Source organism: Cottoperca gobio, chromosome 7 (assembly GCF_900634415.1).
Source record: "Cottoperca gobio chromosome 7, fCotGob3.1, whole genome shotgun sequence".
NCBI lineage: Eukaryota > Metazoa > Chordata > Actinopteri > Perciformes > Bovichtidae > Cottoperca > Cottoperca gobio.
The window spans coordinates 9,413,590-9,430,092 of record NC_041361.1 but is presented as its reverse complement, the minus strand read 5'-3'; the positions used below and the strand labels follow the sequence as shown (position 1 = coordinate 9,430,092).

Below are 16,503 nucleotides of genomic sequence, written 5' to 3'. Positions count from 1 at the left end.
TTCAATTTTGTTTTAATATATAACAGTAGTAATTAGACCCTTTATTTTGTTAAACGTATGTAAAAATGTTTTAATACAAGTAAAAGTCCTTACATTTACAAAATTTCACAAAGCTGAAAAGTACTTAAGTATCAAAAGTGTATGTATAAATTATTCAGGACTGCCCATATTAAAGTGCATGATTTGATTGTTATCAGGGATGCATTGATGTAGCCATTAATTTTACTGTGGTTAATAATTTATTTATGCTTTATATCAGTAATATAGCATTTGTAAGAATACCTTTTGGGTTGCCAGATTCGGGGAAAATGTCTTTTTCAGGTCTTTAATCCATAACTTCTGGAAAAGAGCTGCTGAGTGTCTCCACCAAGATCCATTTATTACAACTAGAGATCGGATGGCTTATAGGTAGTGTGCAAACACGTGACAAAACTGTGTGACGTATGCGTGCGACGCCATGTTGGATGATATACAAATCAACAATGGCGTCTAAAGCGAACAACAACAGCAATACAACTCCTACTTCTTCAAAGTATTGTGACTCTCTGGATGGATATTGTGAACTACCTTGTGCTACAAACGTCGTGGGCAACCAACGCACAAATGAAGGCATACAAGAGCTTAGATGCTTATAATTTCTTTGTTTCTGGCTGGGTTGGTAGTCTTCTTACCAAAACACTGAAAGATGACAGGGTGCTCGCCCATGCCCGTGTAAATCACTCGCAAAGAGCTCGAGATACACCGCTCAAGCCGTGTTATGTGAGTGAGAAGAGCGGCGATGTTATCCTCGCACACTATGATTGTATGGCTGGATTAAGCGAAGCATGTTCTCACATTGGTGCTTTGCTTTTCGCAAGTGAAGTAGTCTCAAGAATAAGCAAAACAAAAACATGTACAGAAGAAAAGAGCAAATGGCTGCCATCACATGTAAAGAAAGTGCCTTATTTACCAGTCAGCGATATGGAGAAGTAAGCTCTTACAGTGTTCGGGTATATCATAAGCACAAATGTTTAACGTAAACATTGAAAACATAGCTTTAGCATGACCTCTTACCAGATATAAAGTGGACGCCACACACACGGGTGAATTGCGCTTTATCTTCTGTTAAATCCTCACGAGTTATGTTGCTAAACCAGTTTACGGCATTCGGTAGACAGCAATTTATCCCTCTTTTGTGGATCTTTGTTTTTGATGATTTTAGGAAATCTAAAGAAGCGTTTCTCTGGGTCACGAGTAGCGTTATGACCACAATTATACACTGCGCACACGATTGGCATTTTCTTTCAATCTTAGACGTTTAAATACAAAGAAAATTACGAAGCGTTGCAGCAACTCACACGTGAATGGCCGCCGTCTTGGTTGTGTATATCATCCAACATGGCTGACTTACGGGTTGGGAGGTAAGCGTGACGTCACATGCACACGATCTATATCAGTAAAATAGCATTTGTAAGAATACCTTTTGGGTTGCCAGATTCGGGAAAATGTCTTTTTCAGCTCTTTAATTCATAACTTCTGGAAAAGAGCTGCTGAGTGTCTCCACCAAGATCCATTTATTACAACTAGAGAACGGATGGCTTATTGTAGAATGAGTAAATCATTAATGAAGGGTCATTGTAATGCTGTCCCGAGTGGAGGTGGAGCTCATTTGAACTATTTCACATTTAATCTGTAATAATGCATCATATGTTTTGTATGTTAAATCATAATCTGTAATATAATTAATCTGATAATTCAGATGAATGTAGTAAAAAGTAGAAAAGGTTTCTGAAATGGAGAGGAGTGTAAGTATAAAGTGGCATATAATGCTTACACTTGAGTAAAGTACCGTAACACTTCTGAATCTTGAATCTTCACTACAACACCCGAGTAAGTAAATGTAAATATACGACTTTCAACCTTTGTCAAATGATAAAAAGTGAAACTTTAAATCTTAATCGTTTTATTAACAACACATAGATATATTATTGTAATACATTTAAAAAATGTTGATTTATTACTCATAAATATCTTTCAACAATCGCCCAACTGTGTAGGAGAAATGCTGGCTAATAGCCAAACTGTTGGTGGCTTAAATACGTCTCAATCAGGATGTAATGAAGCAGGGAGGGTAAATGACTCCAGTGTTTCTATTGTAACAAAGTGTGTATTGGCTATTGGAGACTTGCAGAGGAATAGAGTGGGTATCATGTATCCACTCCCCCCTCCCCGAGCTCTGCCCCCTCACAACCAGTAGTGTTTAAACACTTTAAGCACTGAGTGGACCCCAGTGAATAGATCTGCCTGTCTGCTGGGCCTGTTCAATAAATGAATGAAGGGTGAGAAAGAGACAGACAGACAGACATAAGAGGAGTGGGAGGGGGGAGATAGAGATAATTAACGCTGTCTTTTCAGTGAAGAAAATGGTGTGAGGGGTCGAGAAAGAAAGACAACAGATAGAAGAAGAGAGATTGGAAAACTTATCCACAGAGAGAGAGAGAGAGAGAAAAGAGAGACTTTAACACACTCAATTTAACTGCAGAGCGAACAAAGACAGGATTATTCAGGCTACTGCTCACCCCGTACCATGCAGAGCCAGGTGGGCACACAGTGTGTGTACGTGTGTGTGTTTGGAGGTCTGATTGACACGTTGGCATGCTGAACTGCAGGTGTGTGGAGCCACTGCCATCGTTGTTGCCTAGCGTTACTAATAAAGAGAAATAAAAACAGTTTCTCTGTGCACGCATACACACAAACAATCCCACACACACACACACACACACACGCACACACACACACACACACACACACACACACACACACACACACACACTTGCAATCCTCCTTAAGTCAGTGTGAGCCTTTGCTCTTATTTATGTCAACTCATCCGAGATTCTGGAAAGGGTAGTTGGACAGCGCTCTGCGTCTGTCTGGCCAGATTTTACTTTGACCACTGACTCAAGCCCAGACATGCCCCCTGTCTCACTCTCTGCTTATTTGAGTCTCCTCATCAAAGAACTCTTTTTTACAGAGTATCTAAACACCACAATGCTTGTTTTCAATGTCCATGTGTGTGTGTTGGTGCAGTAGGCCAGTATAATTAGGTGGTGATGTAACTGTGTAATGACAGTATACAGGCAGGGTCATCCATATGACCCTGGGAACCTGTCACTCGTCTGCTGATGAAAGACAAGCAACCTGGGAAAGCTCATCCTCCTTATCAGACGAGGAACACACACACAGATGCGCACACACACTCGCTAAACCACAAACTGTATATAAACAAACATATCACATATTCATCAGACTGAAATACTCCTCTTCATGGTCACATGCAGGAAATAACTTCTACTACTACTACCCACTTTGAAATGTCAACTGTGGTGCTGGGATGTCTTTTATTTTGTCTTATCACCTAGAAACAATCACACTACAACACTTGCTTTCCTCACCCTCTTCCCGTCCACACACACACACACACACACACACACACACACACACACACACACACACACACACACACACACACACACACACACACACACACATTCTTTTGTCTGATTTTCTGACAAATAGCCTCCTCCCCAGAGGAAGAGTCAAATCATAGTTTGTATACCAGCCTGCATGCTCAGTCTAGTAGCTCACTAACATAACAGACCAAATGCTGAAAACATGACATCATAGACACATATTTGGGGTGGAACATCAAAGTTAACGGGGCCCTTCTGAAAAGGTACTCTTGTGGTTAATTGAGGGACCCTCCAAGTCTGGACCACCAAAAACATCTAATTAGACTCTTGCTTGGAGAGGACAGCATTCTCGAGGTCTGCTGAGGACAATAAGAAGTAGAACTGCTCAGAAAACTTTACTTCAAAGACGGTTTTTCTTTACAGGGACAGAAAGGAACAAGAGGAACAAGAGAAACAAGAGGAACAAGAAGAAGGACAAAAGAAACGGCAACATACTAAAATGTTCAAATATAGTTCAACAGGTGTCAGCGACCAGTTCCGCTTACGTCTCCTGGGAAAATAATGAGGATATGTTCACTGTTGGGAGCACTGGTGCGTACATTGCAGGATGAGATTAAGAAATGGCGCAATAAGGAGAACAGGGAAGGAGAACGATGGCGGGAGGGCAGAAAGAAAAGTGTGTGACTAATGTCTAAACAACTCAAGAGAATAACACGGTGGGAGTCAATGGGAGGGAAGCAAAGTTAATTCTTATGCGTATTACAAACCCCCGTCACACCCCACTGTTAACCCTCTAAGCTCTAGTGTGTATGCTGTGGTTGTGTGCGTGTGTGTGTGTGTGTGTGTGTGTGTGTTTTTGGCATTGATTTGAGGCAGCTTCCATCTAGCTTGTCGTTACCCATGCAGTTTCATTTACCCCCTATAGAGGAACTAAGCATGTACTTTAAAGGCTGTATAGATGTAGAGTAGGGCATGAATGAGTGAGAGCAAGGTGAGGGGGAGTGTGTGTGTGTGTGTGTATGTTGAGGGGGGCGGGGGGTTGTCTTATACTGTGGGAACCAACCTTCAGGAATGAACCCGATCATTTCCTCAAATTCCTCTTTTAATAACAAGAAATGTATTCTTAACACCGAAAACACAAAACTGGTAAAAGGATGCAAATTGACACCAGAAATGCACTTTGCAATTAAAGGTTTGTTTGCAAAGGAAAACAAACTTATTTCTCAACCTCCAATCAGGTGAATGGAATTACACTTATACTGTATATATCATTAAAAGAAACTCCTATTCAAAAAATGTAAATGACTCCCTTTTATTCTGAATGTGAACATGTGAAGCATGCTAACAGGCTCACAATGGCAATGTTAACCTGCAGATGTTTAGATGGTATAATGTTTACCATGGTATCCATCTTACTTTAGCCTGCTAACATAAACACAAGGTAAACTGAGGCTGATGGGAATGTCATTTGTTTTGCAGGTGTTTGGTCATAAACTAAAGTACTAACGTATTATCTCTTCTAAATCTATCCAAAAGTTATACGATTTTTCAGTCTGGGCCAAAGAAGTGAGCCGGCAGACACTGCCATCCCCACAGCCACGCTGCTTGACTAAATATCTTAACTCTCGGCCCACTTGCTATAGTTTTATTACTTTTCTTTATTTTGTGGTTCAACAGAGCTTTAATAATGTTGAATCATTTAATTGCATTGTTCACATGCATTTCTTTGTATATGTTTCTCGTTGTAGTCTTCATACTCCAGTCACTAATTAAATCAAAAACCTTCTTTCCAAAGTCTTAAAAGCAAATGTTTGTTGACTGAATGAAGTCGGTCTATACAATATGGTTTATATCTATATATATATATATATATATATATATATATATGTTTGTTAGTTTAGCATCATGTTCCCTATCAGTTGTTATTTTCAGGTCATTTCCTCCTTTTCATGTCTTCTATAGGTCAGGTGTGATCATATCATAATAAAATAAATGAAAGGGAAATCAGCAAACATCTCCAGGAACAGCGGCTTAGCTCTCTTTCCTTAAAGGAAATGGGGTGAAATCGGTCATTGGGCAGAAGTTGTGACATTTTAACCTCTGTACACACACACACACACACACACACACACACACACACACACACACACACACACACACACACACACACACACCCTTCGTTCATTTCCTTTGCTCGCTCATATTGTTGACATGGTAACACATCCCTCTGAACTATGTGGGGGTCCTTCACACACACACACACACACACACACACACACACACACACACACACACACACACACACACACACACACACACACACACACACCTTTGTCCTTGCTGATCAAGTCCCTGAGTTCTCTTATTCTTTTTCAACCCTGCCATATGAGGAAGCCACGGATTAGCGAGGATTATGCCATAGCATCACCATAGAGATTTACCATGCTTCAGTGGGGGTGGGGGGTGGAGGGCGTCTAGGAAACAGTAGCCGTGGCAGTGGTTTTGGCGTTTGGTTGGGTGAAGTTGAAAGACATGGCCTTCATCAGAGAGAGAGGATAGGAGTAGGAGATATATGCTGTAGAAGTTCAGAGGAAAGATTAACTTTCCTGCCTCCCCGAAACCTTTCTTTCATTCCAAAGCAGAATGTGGGAAAACCGGTCCGAGAGATGAAGCTGAAGTTCCCAAGCTCCGATCCAGAACATGTGTTTGTTGCTCAACGCCAGTATGTTTCACAATAATGAAATGGCCCAGAGTCAAACTAAACATATCCATGCAGAGTGACAGGAGGCATTCCTTTAACAATTGACTGCAGTAAGTACGGACATTAACACTAGTGTGTGAGGACAGACAGAGGGAGACATGGAAATAAAAGAGTGACGAAAAGAAAGTAAGTTCAGAAAAACATTTTCTTTGGCAACATTGAAAGTCGCCTTGGATGAATGGGCAATTACAAGAAAGTTGAATTCCCTTTTTATGCCTTGTTTGTTTGGACAAAAAGTCAACTATGTAGCGTAACGGTAATGACTCAACAAGGTTAATAATGAAACTGCTCAAACAACCTCAGCACACACGAGAGAATACAAAAGGTACATCAGGACATTGTTCTCACTGAAATGGGAGGTGTCAGGGGGTTTTCTCTGACTGCAAATCCCCCCACAGCCCCATATGTTACCCTGTTAAATCCTTTAATGTGTTTGCGTATTTGTGTGTGTATGCCTCTACAGTACACGTGTATATGAGCGCACATGTGGGTGTGGGTCTATTTGTGCCACAAACAGATTAATGTCATTAATGTTTGTCCTGCTGTTACAGCTGGAGACGGTTACATCATCCCAGAGAAAAATAGCAAGGCAGATAAATTATATATTTAAATACAAACTCACCTACTAAATGTAATTAGTATGATGTAAGTATGCCTTTCACGCTTTGTTAACTCAAAATGGGCCTCTCAAACTGCATGTAGACTGCAATACAGAATGTCAAAGTAATCTCCGTATGACTCCGTATTTTCATATATGCTCATGTGATCATGGTGAATGGCCATTGTAAATTAATGTGGGGTGTGTGTGTGTGTGTGTGTGTGTGTGTGTGTGTGTGTGTGTGTGTGTGTGTGTGTGTGTGTGTGAGTGTTCTTCCTCGTGCTTTGCCCACACGTGCTGGAACAAAGGAAGAGCACACTCCTCCGCTCAGTCAAGTTGTCTCCATAATGACAGGAAAAGTAATCGATTACACGCGGCACTGAGCAGACAGAGCCACAGGAGCTCCGCACAGAGCCAGAGAGGCCCAGAGAGGAGCAGGTAGTGGATGACATGAACAACACACGCCCCATCACCCTCCTTAACCCCACCTCAATCTGCCTCTCATCATCTTTTCATGTGAATCTCACCGTCTCTGACGCACAATGTCATACAGACACAATGAGACAGGGGGAACAGAAATTTTAATTTACACTTTTGTGAAAATATTGAATTCATTTATTAATCTAAAGGATCATACCAGTGATCAATAGCTTTTAGTTCCATAACTACAAATCACGATGTAGGTAATAACACTGCTGATCATTTTCAAGAGAATTTCAGATTTAAAAAAATGTCTTTTCTTACTGTTCATGCTACTATTCATTAAAAAATCTAAAGTCTGGCTATTTAAACTTGCTGGAATTGTATAATCATTTACAGCAAATATCAAGTCTGCATTAATTTGCTTCTCATTCATTATTGTTACATAGAAATACAGTCAAAGTCCAGATACATTTGAAAAGTCTGTACTGTTACCTTACCACAATATCATAACTTTGACAAAAATGAATGCAGACTTGACATTTACTGTTATTACGCAGCCTTCAAGCATATGCCAACTGATTTTCATAACATATAGAAATGGTATGAATCCAATAACTGCTCGGAAAAATAGATTCAAAAATGTGAAATGCTCCAGCACAGTTTGACTTGCAGTAAATGGGCTTAACATGGAAAATGACTGGAAAAGTCTTATTAAATATCTCCTAAGAATAAACGCAGATGGACCGAATTCAGAGTTCAACATCACCATGAAGGTAAAAGTGACTAGACGAGAGGTAAGTTACCCTCAGAGCTTTGAAACACATTCTAGAGACACTAACAGCACAACATAAGCAATCAAAGTATCCAAATGCGATCAGATATTTTGAGATGAAGCGGGAAAAGACATTAAAATCATCTAAAAGGCTTCTGTTGCACCACAAGTCCCAACATCCTGAAATCAGTCTGAGAAGTCACTCCAGAGTCATATTCTTTGGAGATTAGATACGTTTTATCTTTAACCTTTTCATCAGAGGTTTTTACATTGCTTTGATGGCACTCAGCCCATATAAATGCACACAAACATGTAATCTCCTTTACACCAGATTATATGTGCCTACTAGATGATTGTCTTTCTCGCCTGTACCTCACAGTCAAAATGTGCATTTTTCTCTTCTTCTCCTCCACAGCCCATTCTGATCTCAGCCCATGTTGTGACATGTTTGTACCCCCCTAGGTACAAAAAGGGGGGGGAGCTATGCTCTTTTTTGGGAGGGGGTCTGTAACTGGACCACAGTATGAGTCACAGTGTAAAGATCTGGATCTTAGCAAGAGGGAATCCCTGGGTGTGTCCACTGAGGAAACATCAGGAGGACGTTTGTGTGTAAGTGTGTGTGTGTGTGTGTGTGTGTGTGTGTGTGTGTGTGTGTGTGTGTGTGTGTGTGTGTGCGAGAGAGAAAAAGTGAGAGTGAGTAAGTAAGTAAGAGAGCGGATCCATCACCTGTAACGTAAATCAGATGTGGGAAAAGGAATTAATGTGACAGATGTGACGGGCTGCATTATGTTCTGTGTGTTCATACGTGTGTGTGTGTGTGTGTGTGTGTGTGTGTGTGTGTGTGTGTGTGTGTGTGTGTGTGTGTGTGACTGTGTGTGCGAGGTTCTAGTTTTTGGCCAGTAGATGGGGTCAGAGTACAGCAGGATTGAGTTTATAGTTTAGATGACAAGGTCCAGGAGTTACACATAATTAGAAGGGTTTAACCATCAATACGGTCAGTTGGCATCCGTTAAGGGCCAGATAATGGCCTCCAGTGTTTTGATAACACCAAACATTTAGCGGCAAGTAAAGTAACCACTAATCAAAGCTTATATTCCAGGCATGTTTTGTGTTCAGAACAGATTACTTCTCTATTAAAATGTTCCTCTTTCTGTTTCAGTTCCCTGTACTGGGCTGGACTGACACTAAAAACAACCTTCTCACTTCTGCTTTTCTAGAAAGCAGACAGCACTAAATCAAAACACTTAAACCAGCAGACTCTGAAAAGCTTAAGGGAGCTTAGTGTGTGAGAGAGTGTGTGTGTGTGTGTGTGTGTGTGTGTGTGTGTGTGTGTGTGTGTGTGTGTGTGTGTGTGTGTGTGTGTGTGTGTGTGTGCGTGTGTGTGTGTTTGTCCTGTTTCAAACAAATGTTTTCATAATTCAGATGTTTAGTGCAATGAACCAGCTTGTCCCACAGGGTAACCATGGAGACCGAGCGTTTACTAATGGGAGGTTGTTGAGGATGGGAGCTCTTCCATCCAGAAACAAACGCGTCTGCGCCCAGCAGGGCAGAAAACAAGCAACACGCTCATCCAATTGTCTACATGTGTGTGTGTGTGTGTGTGTGTTGAGCCCATTATCACCACTGGAACGTCAACGATCAATACCAACTATCAAGCCCAGATGAGGCTCAGACGCTTTGCCATACCAAAACACACACGTACACACATATAGAGCCATCACTCTCCGATTCTGAGCACAATACCTTTGCCCATGAGTATTTCAAGATGCTCCCAATTTATTCCCCCCCCCATGCACTTTCACAGTGCTACAAAGACTGATAAGTGTCGATCTGAAGAGAAACAAGCTAATGACGAGGCGTAGCATTGACCCTGTAGTGCTTTGTGGTGTTAGCTTTTGTCTCGACAGTTGACTGCTCACTTGTCTTTATTATGTAAATTGGACAACTATATTGTTGATGTCAATCACAGGCTGGGATTGACTAATAGAGGTTACAAAGAGAGTGTGAACAAACCACTAGGGCCTTGAAGAGGAATTTCTTTTCTTTTGTGGCAGAGCTCTGTTGAAATGTCTCTGCAGAAGCAGAGTTCCAGCTTTACACATCCAGCACATGAAGCAACATTAAATCCCTCTGGAGTCCTACGTGTCTGGCCTAGTATGTCTGTTTGGTTTCCACCAACTTCCTGAGAAAAGCATCTGGGTCTTCAGCTTGCTAGATGTCCAGGTTTCTTCACCTGCCTTTAACCAACAGCCTGGTGTTTGGTGCCAGGCCGGTAGCATTATCAGAGCTTGCCCGCGTCTGCCAGCTGCTGCTGGATTCAGGGTTGATGAGAGAAACAAGACTGAACTGAATCATCGGCCATAAATAGTGCGGATTCAGTCTCACCATAATTGTTGGTTTATCACTGCCGGCAACATCTTTGACATTAAAAATTAGCGTCAATTAATGAATTGTCGATATCTAGTTAAAAAAAATAGATTAATGCAGGTTTAAAACTGTCACAGTTTCCAAAGAGTAAATCTACGACCTACACTGGACCACACCTCTTTACTGTTCAGGGGAATGACCTCCTCATCGTCCCCCTTCCTGCTGTGTCCCGGTGAGAATGACGCGTGTGAGTGAAAGTGTGGGGGGATACTGGAAGAGCTCTGGTTCCAGATGTCAGTGGTACTCGTCAGACAAGAAGAGGCCCAGGCTAAAGAGCGCAGGAAATGGACAACTGACTTAAGGGGTCTTGACTCAGTGTGTGTGTGACGGTACAGGAGCTGTGTTTCAGGCAGGTCATAGTACAGTTACGGTAAACTTACCTCTGTATAGGAATGTGAGTCATGCCTATACAGTTTCACTCAAGTGAGTCACAGTGGGACCCACGATGAGTCAAATCCTGCTCATCCATACATGTTTATGGCCAAACTCTATTATTTTAAGACACTGTTTCCTGACATTTTAAAGGAACAAAGAGATGAGGACTAATAACCAAAACAAAGAACATGTGTGTTTGTGATACATAATTTATGTCGGGAAATCCTATGTATTATACATGCTGGGATGAGATATGGTAATGTAGCGTGACCTCTGTATGGCAGGGGAAGTGCCTCTATGTATAATGGATGAGGATATGTAATAAATTATGAGATAAAGGAGAGTAATCCAGCATGGGGCTACCTCAAATTGACAGAGGGAGGGACCAGCAGCACAAGCCTGCCCTCTAGTGGTAAAGACATATTTGTTTGAAGCCGCAGCAGACTCCAGACTCGACCATGGAAATGTAATGAATGCTAACATGAAAAGTTGATTAGTTTATCTATCCGCACATAAATTAATTTAGAAAAAGGATCATAGTTTGGCATTCATCCTGCTGAAATGCAAAAACATTCCCTGATTCTCAGATAAGAGTATTTGCTGCTTCTCTGAGAGTGTTGTTGGATACAACAAACCACTTGAAGATGTCACATGGGGCTTTGTGAGGGGCATATTTCACTATTTATGGCTGTTTTATTGGATAAACACTCCACAGATTAGTCGATGATGAAAACAATAATAAGATGCCATAGCAAAAACATTACAATCCTCAAAAGGGATTTGTTGTAAGGAATATTGTTCCGCATTACAGTAGATTGTACAGATTATCCCCCCTCCCCTCGTCTAGTGCTTCTTTAAAGATTATATAGACATCGGGATATAACATTTACTTTAATACCTTAATTAATTCAGTCACAGTTTGATCTTAAGCAGAAAGAGATTTTAAAAAATGCATTTTCTGTTTTTCTTTGTCTGTCTGCAAACTCATGCTGTTTGTCTGTTTGTCCATCACGTCTCTCTTTCTCAATCTTTCCCCCGCGACCTGCCAACAAGTGGTGCCTTTTGTTTTGCCTCCTCGCACAAAGCACAATATAAACCTGTATAACCACTAATTGGAGGCCATGACCAGATACACACTAATGCTGCAGGGACTTGAACTGTGTTGCAATTGATTTCCTGGTGACTAGGGGTGCATTTTTGTGGTTACCATGGAGATGTCAAGCTGTGGCCAGCGGAGGAATTTTTTTTTAAGTTTGGTTGGCCGAGCTCTAGTGTTACACACACACACACACACACACACACACACACACACACACACACACACACACACACACACACACACACACACACACACACACACACACACTGCCAGAATCCTTGTTTACAATGAGAGAATGTGTTTTTCTTCGCTGTGCTTAGAGTTGGTCAGTGAAACTTGATGCTGTGTGTGCAACTGACTTAAAGTTATTGTGTCATACCGCCTCATGCAAGTTTTCCAAAACTAACCAAGGTAGTCCAGGGAACACAACTTTGGTCGTTCTTCAAAAGACCCTCTGAACTTATTTTCCTCTGTGTGTAGATGGAAACTTAATGAAATAACATATTTCTTCTTGATTGGTCAAAGGTCATCAAGTCACATGGTAACAAGTTTTGTTACTGAGACGGCGACACTAACGGCAGCTACTGGGATGCTTTAAGGACATGTCCCTATGATTTAGTTATCAACAAAAAACAATGTTCACAAAGGCACAAAATACACAATCAACAACACAGACAGACACCCAAACACATGAACTGGGTTGGGATGTTTCTTTGTAGTCCATTATAGCAGATAACAAATGAAGGTTAGAGCGAAACTGCTCAGTGTTTGCTGCCACAGCCAGCTGTGCTGTGTGAACTGATCAGACAGGTGTGTACAAACAATACCTTTGAAGATGTTCCAATTAGAGAGTGACGTCTCAAAGACTTACACCACTTGGGTAACAACCACTAAACAACACAGCAAACATGCCGATAACCATTTTGGAAAAACTAAGCTGAAACATTTCACGTGTCGTTTTCCGATGTGATCTCACCGTCTCACTTTTGATCCAAGGAATCCATGGGTTGTTTAAAACTAAACTCATTATGACCCTGACAGATCTGACTAATCCCACAATGGCTGGGCAGAAAGAGTTACCAGTTTTCAAAGACTTTTCTACATTCTCGCTCTGCCAGGGGGCTCTGGTGAGCCAACGATGCGAGGGGTCCTCCACATGGAAACCTCATGGCAAAGCCGGCGGGCTCGCAGCTGAATTTGACAGGATGATCTCAGCAAGGGGGCTCGATGATTGTGACATCATTCCCGGATTCTGCCAGAGGGCTTTTTTCTCACTATGGCAGAGCCAGCTGCACCAGGGGGGCTACAGCTGCCAGTGTCAAGGCAAACGTTATGAGAGGAGCTTGTGATGCATTACAGAGGGGCTGATCAAGGCTTTGTTGCGCTGGTAAACCACTAACTACAGGCCTGCCTGCAGCTGTGAGGTTGTAACAGTTGGCAGGTGGCAGGATTCACCTTACAAGCAATGCTAAGATCATTAATGAGACACAAGTGTACTGCTTTCTGCAGGCTGCAGCGTCATGAGCTCATAGAATGTTCTTTACGCTGCGCCGGTTAATGAAGCAGGCGTGAAATACATAAATAATTCAAATAAAGAAAAGAACAGAACTCACCCATTCTCCAGATCATCAATATCATCATCGTCTTCATCATCATCATCATCATCATCCTCCTCGTTTGGGCTCTTCCTGCAGAGGTTTCTGTTGCTGAGGTAATTTCCCTTCAGGAGGGACGGATCCGAGTCGTCGAGGGCTTCGATGAGTTGGATACGAGCAGTGTGGCTGATCCGGAGGGGAACGTCTGACGGGGTGTTAACTGTGGACGGAGCTTCACCAGCCTGCAGACGGGGGCTGGCTTGACCCTGGCGCCATGACAATGGAGAGGAGCGGTTTGATAGACTGGAAATTGAGAACGCAGCAGCTTCATCGCTGTCGTAGCACATGGTCCCCTCCACACAGCTATGGGATGAAAAAGAGGATAAGGGTTTCTTAAGAAATATTCACAGCAATGTGCTCCCCCCAAAGGGCTGAAAAGGACGAGCGCAGTTTTAACTGACAGGAAGTTTATGTCTATCTTCCATTTCCTCTTTTTCTCTCAGAAGAGCTAAGGATGTGCTTCCTGCAGCCAATCATCTATCGTCCTGTCCCGACCCTGCATCCTCTTCTCTCAGAGGGACCTCAGCGTATAAGGCCGTATGCTGATTGTACACAGGCTCAGGGATTAGGTGGTTTCCAGGTGTCTGTGTATGTGTGTGCAGTGTGCCTTTGTATATTTGTACATGCCAGTAATATAATTTTTTTTCCTGTCAGCAAACATGCCTTTATGTTCCTCTGTGCCCTGCAAAGCATTGTCACTTTATGCCGGTGCACATTTGTGTGAGTCTACAAATACCAGCATCAATAACATCCCCATATCATGCATTCCCTGTGCTTAAGCAGCACCGCGCGTCACTGCTTAGTGCTTAGGGGTGAGAATGATGAGCATTAGCATATTAAAAGTTACTGGCTCTCAAACTGTGTGACAGTGTGTGTATTTGCCTGCTACATCAACATTAATCTTGTCTGCAGGATACAGAATCATCTCTACAAAAACCATCAATGGAGACATTTTCAAATGAAGTGCTTAAACACGAACATAAAACAGGCAGGAAAGACGTGGAGAGAGGATGAGAGAGGGGATGCTACCCGTCTTGTTAGAATACATTTTCACAGGCTTTCTGCATGCTGTGCATCAAGTATATATCGGGGAAAGTATGTGTAGACAAAACAATTCGCTTGTTGCCAATCCATTTGTTTAATTCATGCAAATCTCACACTCTAAACACTCGTTTTTCACAGGAATTATGACATCTTGTTTGCACTGGAAAATTCCACCAACAGGCTGTCGGCCTCAAAGCAGTTAATGTCTTCAGGGACGGCGGAGAGTGATTCAAGGTTATTAAAGTACGATAAAAGTATGAATTGCAAAGGAAATGTAATCCAGCAGGGAACCATCTGCTGATTTGCTCTTCTTGTAGGGAGCTCCCACTGAGGGACAGAGAGAGGTTACATGGCAGGAGACGCACGGACAGGCAGACAGGGGGGGAAGCTCTCAAGGAGAAAACCTAAAGACGCGCTGAATGCAATCAGAATGAAAGACAGGAAGCAGAGGGAGGGAGAGGACACACGAATGCTCAACTTACACTTAATCACAGCATTATTGCACGTCTTCTTGTGCGCCTGAATATGAGTCGTGAGTGTGCATTGGCAGGGTCGGCTTTGAAGTCAGCTTTGAGCTAATCCTGCTTCAGTTCCGTATTAAGAAACGCAGAGGGAGAGCAGAGCAGGCGGTAAAATGACAGATTAATGGCTACTGGTCTATCAGGAATACTGATATTGATCTGAGAGCCCACAGGCAGTTAACCAACACAGTTAGCAATGTTAATACCAATCTGCCCATCTCAACTGCTGTTCTCTTTCACTTGTCTGTCTGTGTGTGTGTGTGTGTGTGTGTGTGTGTGTGTGTGTGTGTGTGTGTGTGTGTGTGTGTGTGTGTGTGTGTGTGTGTGTGTGCGTGCGTGCGTGCGTGTGTGTGGCTGTCTGACCTGTGGCTGAGCTGCACCCCTCTCAGGCTGGTCATGGTTTCCTCCAGGTTCTGTCGAAGGTCAAGAACATTTTGCACGGTCCTCTTCCTCTGGGACTCCGGGTCTGCAGGGGTGCATACACACATGCATGTAAACGGATGTAAACTATGTTACATTATTACTGGATGACAAGAAAAACACTGCCTACCTGTTCAAACATTTACACATATATATATATATATATATATATATACATATACATATACATATACATATACATATACATATACATATACATACATGCACATATGCACATAACACAAGTTAAAAGTAACAAATACACTGTGGAATATGACCAAATATGAGTTGATAAATGATGATCATGGATGTTTCCTCTATTGGCTATGCTCAAAACTAACCATGCAGACCGATAAATCATAGCAGTTCGGTCCCCACAGGCAAAATATAGCAGAACACCTAATCATCAAAACAAGGCCTGAAGCCTGAATCTACAACAGGGAAACAGGCGAACATTATGAAACTAGAGAGCCTCACAAGGAAAAGACATGGCAGAGATAATAGTGGCAGCATCAGCGCACAGTTGTTTTTCCAGACGGCAGTGGAGCAAACTAAATTAAATATGATGGCGGTCGGACAGACAAAACAACAGAGGAAACCCCAGCCAGCGCACAATCACATCACCTGCCATCTGTCACATTCTCTCTTCTCCAGCCAGCCTCAGTCCCAATGCCCTGGTGCCCTCTCATTGCACTGTGCCCCTTTGCCCCTTGCTCTCAGAATAAACCAAAAGCCGTCCTCACTTAAACCCACCAGGCACAGGGAACACATTGGCATTTTGTCTCACCCCTTCCTAATATGCTGTAATCTGCTCAGATTTGGCCTTCCAGCCAGACTGCGGCTTCATTCGTGTGTGTGTGTGTGTGTGTGTGTGTGTGTGTGTGTGTGTGTGTGTGTGTGTGTGTGTACAGACAATTCCCTCTGCGGGTTGTAAGACTGCATGCAATATAAGAACCAAA

The 16,503-nt window shown here is 42.4% G+C and overlaps 1 protein-coding gene across 10 annotated transcripts in view; it reads right to left on the bottom strand.

The window, feature by feature from the left end:
• nav1a (neuron navigator 1a) overlaps positions 1-16,503 on the bottom strand; it is an 82,819-nt gene that overhangs the window by 38,017 nt on the left and 28,299 nt on the right. For all 10 annotated transcript variants that reach the window (XM_029435507.1, XM_029435511.1, XM_029435512.1 and 7 more), the window contains 2 exons: positions 15,488-15,590; positions 13,518-13,862 (listed from right to left, as the gene is read on the bottom strand). In XM_029435507.1, coding sequence (XP_029291367.1) covers positions 13,518-13,862; positions 15,488-15,590 — 448 coding nt within the window. The remainder of the gene's footprint in view (positions 1-13,517; positions 13,863-15,487; positions 15,591-16,503) is intronic.